At 38.8% G+C, this 6638-nt stretch overlaps 1 protein-coding gene across 1 annotated transcript; it reads left to right on the forward strand.

The window, feature by feature from the left end:
- Nucleotides 1-423: 423 nt before the first annotated feature.
- LOC111919583 (mannan endo-1,4-beta-mannosidase 5) lies at nucleotides 424-2561 on the forward strand. The gene is made up of 5 exons (XM_023915157.3): nucleotides 424-801; nucleotides 883-1077; nucleotides 1220-1342; nucleotides 1451-1653; nucleotides 1783-2561. Exons 1-5 carry the CDS (start codon nucleotides 424-426, stop codon nucleotides 2273-2275), a joined length of 1392 nt encoding a protein of 463 aa, XP_023770925.2. The 3' UTR covers nucleotides 2276-2561.
- Nucleotides 2562-6638: the final 4077 nt, after the last annotated feature.

Genomic DNA, 6638 nt, shown 5'->3' on the forward strand with positions numbered 1-6638 from the left:
TATAAGGTATACATTTTCTATGGTAAGATATTGGAAACTCATAATTGTACCCAAAAAATCAAGCATATATGTACTAAATTACTTTTTTTTTACTTTGAGAATGTGGTAATTTACTTTCCTTCACAGGATGACGTTACATATCAAATAAAACTGAAACGAACGATATATACCAGAATTGGTTAACAAATCCACATCTATGCATCCATATATACGATACAACAATGGTTCGTTACTTGCTTGTCCCATAAGTCTTTTTGTTATTAATAATAATATTATAACCGCCGTAAGGCCCATCTTGTAACACACGAAAACGAGGCTCAATTCCTGCTCTCTTGCCTTTCATCAAATATTTTTTCGATTTCTATATTTAGCAAACGTATTTACCTACGACCCATTATATATAGCATCGTTTCCCAACAGCTTATGCATTCAGACTTTCGACCAACAATGGCTTCATTCATCAGAAATTCCCATCTTTCATGGAGCGTTCTTGTGGTTCTATGCATGGCACTTCTTGTCTCTGTTTGTGAAGCTAGGGTTCACAGGGGTAAAGGAAGCGGCTTTGTTCGAACCAAAGGACCTAACTTTGTTCTGAATGGGTCCCCTTTTCTATTTAATGGTTTTAATGCGTATTGGATGATGAATGTAGCCACTGATCCAAGCGAGAGGATGAAAGTTACTCAAGTCCTACAAGATGCTGCAAATGCAGGTCTTTCTGTATGCCGAACATGGGCTTTTGCTGATGGTGGCGACAAAGCTCTTCAGATTTCACCAGGAGCATACGACGAACGTGTTTTTCAGGTATCAACAAACATGTTTCTTAGCTCATGTTTCCTTCATATTGTATGGTGTTCTTACATTAAACGTGGGTTTGGTTTGCAGGGACTAGATTTCGTGGTGGCAGAAGCAAGAAAATATGGTCTTCGGTTAATATTAAGTTTTGTTAACAATTACAAAGACTTTGGAGGGAGACAACAATACGTTAACTGGGCAAGAAGTTCTGGCGTTCAGATCAACAGTGACGACGATTTCTATACCAACCCAATAGTAAAAGGGTATTATAAGAACCATGTCCAAGTAAGTAAGCGTTCAACAGCATCAATTGTTGAGAAAAACTTTGAAGAATCAACATCAATAACGTTTTGTATTTTTTATATATCGATCGACCTAGCATGTGTTTTCATACCGAACTTATATGCATAACGATGACTGTATGCAGAGAGTTATAACAAGGGTGAATACTATCACCAGGATCGCATATCGTGACGACACCACAATCATGGCATGGGAACTCATAAACGAGCCCCGCTGCCAGGCTGATTCCTCTGGAAGAACAGTTAATGTAAGTGACACCATGTAAAGATATAAATTACAAGAATCTTTAAACATTAATATATATACGTTATAAGGAATTAATTATAATTTATGAATTCTATGCATTTTGCTGCAGGTTTGGGTTCAAGAAATGGCTTCCTTCGTCAAATCATTGGATAGACACCATCTATTGGAGGTTGGCATGGAAGGGTTTTACGGTGACACAATGCCTGAACGAAAGCAGATAAACCCCGGTTACCAAGTTGGAACTGATTTCATCAGCAATAATCTTGTTAGGGGAATCGATTTTGCCACCATACATGCATATCCTGATCAATGGTAATATTTTTTTGGATAACATTAAACAAGAGCATTCATGATCTATAAATACAAAAAAGTCATATATATATGCAACTAAAAGAGCTAGAGTATTTAAGGTAAGTATTCAAATTTGTGGTTATGCTACAGGTTGTCTGGACAAAATGAAGAGTCACAGATGGCATTTATGCAAAGATGGATGTGGAGTCATTACCAGGATTCAAAAACTATCCTTAAGAAACCACTTGTGATTGCTGAATTTGGGAAGTCTAGCAAAGATCCAGAATATAACATTAACAAAAGGGACTCCTACTTGAATGCTGTTTATAGAAACATTTATATGATGGCCAGAACTGGAGGAACTGTTGGTGGTGGTTTAGTGTGGCAGCTTATGGTGGATGGAATGGCTTCTTACTGCGATGGATATGAAATAACCTTGTCAGAAAATCCATCAACAAGCAACATCATTTCTCAGCAATCTCAAGCCATGAGCATGTTGTCTCAATTGCTAAGAATCGCATCTGAAAATGTTCCTTCCGGCAAAAATCATAAACTCCAACTTGATCATATTAAAGGTCGACGTTCCTCTAAGACAAACCATCATCATCATCACCATGCTCACAACCAAAAGGCAATGCCTTGACAATGTGCACAATTGAAGGAGGGGATTAGAATCAAGATCCTCTTACATATTCCTGAAAGTGTCAATTAATTTCTTGCGACTTTAAGATAATTGTCAAATAGCCGTTATTTATTGATTCAATTAATTCTAATGAAATGCTTCTTTCTCGAAAGAGATAGTTCCACATGCAAGGAAAGTCTTTGATCAACACACACTCATGTTCATGTATGTAATTTGAATGGAAACTTTAAATATTCATTAACAAAACATAGTACGTGAAACCCTAGCTTTTATAATGATTAACAGAAACAACATATAAAAAATAGGATTATAAAACAAAATTGGAGAGCCCACACTTGCTGACGTATTTGAGTTTTCTATAGAGTGAATTGTCTGTATTGAAAACTAGACCGACCGGTTTAAACGTTTCAACCGGGAACCCCCATATATAAATACCTGATTCAGATGAAAGACCGGTTGTTCAAAAACACGTAAAATATGTTCAATAAACCGTTAAAGTAGTTCTATGACCAATAAAAACTAAGATTTATTTAAAAAATAAGTATTTTTCCTATTTTCTTAAAGAAATAAGAAAATAAGGCAACTAATAGTTAAATATGATGCTTCCTACTATTGACGTCGTTCGCGCTTCAATTAACATTATCCTGAGTTTTATAAAATATTACGTTATAAACTCGTATATTATACGGTTGACAAATTAAAATAACTTAAATATATAGTAACAAAACATATTATGTTGTTTTCTCATATTAAGTGGGCCAAGTTAAAAAGAAGAAAAAATAGATAAAATTACCAAATTTACCAAATTTGTAGAGCACACACATTCTGAAGTCGTTGAGTTTTTTTATAAAGTCAATTGTCCATGTTATGAAGGCCGTGCCAGCCGGTTTAATCAGTTGAACCGTAACTGGCCATATATACAACCAGTTTTATAAGGTGGAAAGACCCGTTGTAAATGTATTGGTCAAAACCGGCTGACGAAACATCCCAAAATATGAAGGTAAAAATTTCATTTTTAAAACAACCAAAATATTCATTTATCCTTTACTCAAATCGTTAAAGATAGTTTATATTAAAAAACAGTTATCAATGAACAATCTCAAATTCTCAAGATTGCGGAAAATATGGGTGTATGCGTTGCGATCAAGCAGACCTTTCTCTTTCGAACCGGAAGGACTTGAAACCATAAATAAGACCTTTCTCTTTCGAACCGGAAGGAGTTGAAACCATAAACAACAACTGTAAGGATAAAACTTAGTGAGTTCCCCCAAGTACCACATACCATAGATAACATACGAGTCATACATATCAAACATGCAATAGAAGGTGCTATGTGCCAAACGTAGTCTTGCCATTATCCCACGAGCCGTATCACGATCTTTTCTTGCCATGTCGGGGGCCAAAACCCTGGATCTTACAGACAAGTGCCAGGAGCCACCTGCTGGTCTTCCATGCAAGCATCACAGACACAACAACCATACAATCAACAACTAACTATCTACTAAACTGCATGGGTGTGAACCCTGGTCTTGCATACTGATTTTCCAGGAGCTACCTCCAGGTTTTTATATAAATGCCAAGTGCCACCCACTGGTCTTCCTATAATAGATAAGCCTATAGGCCGACATTGGAGCCTTCGACCCATAGTACAATGAAGAGACTCACCTCACACAGCTGAAAACCACGGATAAAAATTTGACTTCAGATCCGCTAAAATCCATGCGCTATAAAATACCAAAATAACAACCTATTTATAACTACATCCTGACTCACACAAAGAGTTCAGATTATGGTAAAAGACCTTTTTTTTCCTTCCTTTATGTTGGCCCAAGGCTAAGGGCCAATCTAAATGTACAAACGCCCAAAATACAAAGTATACATCTAAGGCCCAAATATGGCCCAATTTTCCAAATAGAGTCCAATCCCTTTCATGGTCCTTTTCCCAATAAGTCCAGCAAAATCTCAACTGCCCAACCCATGAATTCTGATGGCCCAAGACAACCAAGCCTACTCAAGCCCAAAACTAAAGCCCAAAGAAAAGAAACCCATCCTAATGAATATGTAGGGCGTACTCAGCCTGTACACTCAATGTACTGCATGAAAGGATTGTAAGTGCAACGTACAAACTTGTACGCCCAGTGTACTCACCAACATGACCTACTTTCCCATTTCAGCTCTTAACCCATTCAGACTTTGATTCAAACTCATATTTGACTCCCTCAAGGTGGTTAATCACATAAAGTTGCCAAATTTATGTGCATGAGACCAAAACCACCATAAAGTTTGCACATTTATGCCCAAGGAACCCTTAATATGACCAGATCTAAAAGGCTAAGCTCCAAAAACGACCTTAACTCCCAATTACCAGCCAAAAAGGATCAAAATGACTAAAAACATGCCAATAAGTAGATCTAAGAAATGAAATGTCAAGGTTTGAACTTGATACATAACAGGCCGCCAAAATAAGGTGCTTAAGCTGGATCTCAAAGCCCTCCCTCAAAGAATGAGTCTTTTGCTCTAGATTCACAAAATCCTCCACAAAAGCTTCACAGGAGCTCAAAATCACCAAACATAGGCCAAGGAATGAATTAGGGTTTTCAAGGGTGAGGAGGCTGGTTAAGCAAGGCAACAAAAGGCTAACTTATGGCTTAAATAGGGTACAACCCTCAAATTTAGGGTTTCTTGCTATGTATCCCTTAGTACGCTTGGCATACTCAAAGAAGAATCGCCATCACTTAACCCTCTACGCGCAACATACTTGGTGAGTATTTCCCGCGTACTCGACCAAGCTTCAAATATCATGATCTTCAATTGGCCATAACTCCTTCGTCTTAAGTCGGTTTCCAACGAACTTTATATCCATGGAAAGGTGTCGAGAAGACCTACACATTTGTAAAATCACCCTCGCCTAAGAACTTCCAAAAAAAACCAAAATTCATAAAGGAACGAGTTATCAAATTACAATTAAATCCTTGGGCTCCGAAACTCAAACATACACTCGGATTACTTAATCAATAACTCCCCCATCCAAAAAGGGCCAATACCCTCCTTCCCTAACGCCCTAAGCCTTATGATAAATGGGCCACGACCCCGAATAATGAAATGATTCGAAACCGATTGTTACAACTGTCCCCCACTTAAATTAGATTTCGTCCTCGAAATCATTGCTTATCATTCCCGGCACACCATACAACTTGAACAACACAATCACAACCCCAAGCATATAACAACCTTCCCAAAGGCAACCGACCCAACCCTAGCAGAATTCTCCAACCCGAAGAATATGAATCCTTAATCCCATGCAAAAAACCAACTCTACTTTCCCCGAAACCTGAAATATCGAATTGGTCTGACTCCCCGACAGACCGCCCATACTAAACCACTACCAGGCCAAGTCCCCTTTGAAGTCCAGACTTAAACAGAACGCTTCCAACCCTTGATTAACTCCACACACGAGTCCCAAATCACTAGTATCGCCCTAACGTATCTCGATGCCCCCTAGCTGCTTTCCAAAAGTAGTCGAGACATCCTTGGTCCCAACTTATCTACCAACTAACTGAATCAGCGGATTCACGGTCGGTTGTTAATTCAAAAGGCACATAGAGTCACCCACGCGACTTCCGAATGAAAGCCTCAACTCACAATAATTTCTCTAGCTATCCTGCGACTTATGGCTCCAACCAATCATAACAGCCCTAGAAGACTGACGCTGCCAAATCCAATGCTAAAAGTGAATGTTACATGACCAATTGTAGTCTTATATCGCAACCGGCCTCCAACGACCTACCGCTTCCTGATTCGTTGCGTGATGTGTCCTTCCCATAGTCTTACGAACTGACCCACCCTGGTCTAATCCATCTGAAGAAATCCATGACCAATATGGATTTGCAACACCGTTACCGCTGAGTAAGGACTGATGAATGCTATGAGCCACCCCACAGTCTTATAACACTCCTACACTAACTTCCTACCTAGTGAATGCTATGGGTCACCCACAGTCTTACAATACTCCCACATTATCAGCCAATCTAGTGGATGCTACGGACCACCCCGCAGTCTTAAAACACTCCTATCTTTCCATGGTCACCACATATGGTGTTACCACTCATCTATCAAACCATCCATACTCCTCATGGGTCGCACACACCTCAGACTACACACCCAATCTGGGGCTCAGGACATGCTTGGAACTCCAATCTAGTATTGGGTTTTGAGCATTCTAACACTCCTAAGTGTACATGCAACCCTAAATACCTTGGATCTATGTTTTCTCTATTATACATGCAAATAAGAACATCCAAGGTATTATCCTAATCTAGCATACAAAACAATGACTATAGCAAGATAGAACACATACCTCTTT

The sequence above is a fragment of the Lactuca sativa genome, chromosome 4 (genome assembly GCF_002870075.4).
Source record: "Lactuca sativa cultivar Salinas chromosome 4, Lsat_Salinas_v11, whole genome shotgun sequence".
NCBI classification, from domain to species: domain Eukaryota; kingdom Viridiplantae; phylum Streptophyta; class Magnoliopsida; order Asterales; family Asteraceae; genus Lactuca; species Lactuca sativa.

What these genes read in the sequence shown, in the direction of transcription:
- LOC111919583 (XM_023915157.3), top strand. Translation starts at nt 424, where the DNA reads ATGCATTCAGACTTTCGACCAACAATGGCTTCATTCATCAGAAATTCC. An exon ending in ACGACGAACGTGTTTTTCAG is followed by an intron (nt 802 to 882) that starts GTATCAACAAAC and finishes TTTGGTTTGCAG; the next exon opens with GGACTAGATTTCGTGGTGGC. An exon ending in CATGCATATCCTGATCAATG is followed by an intron (nt 1,654 to 1,782) that starts GTAATATTTTTT and finishes GTTATGCTACAG; the next exon opens with GTTGTCTGGACAAAATGAAG.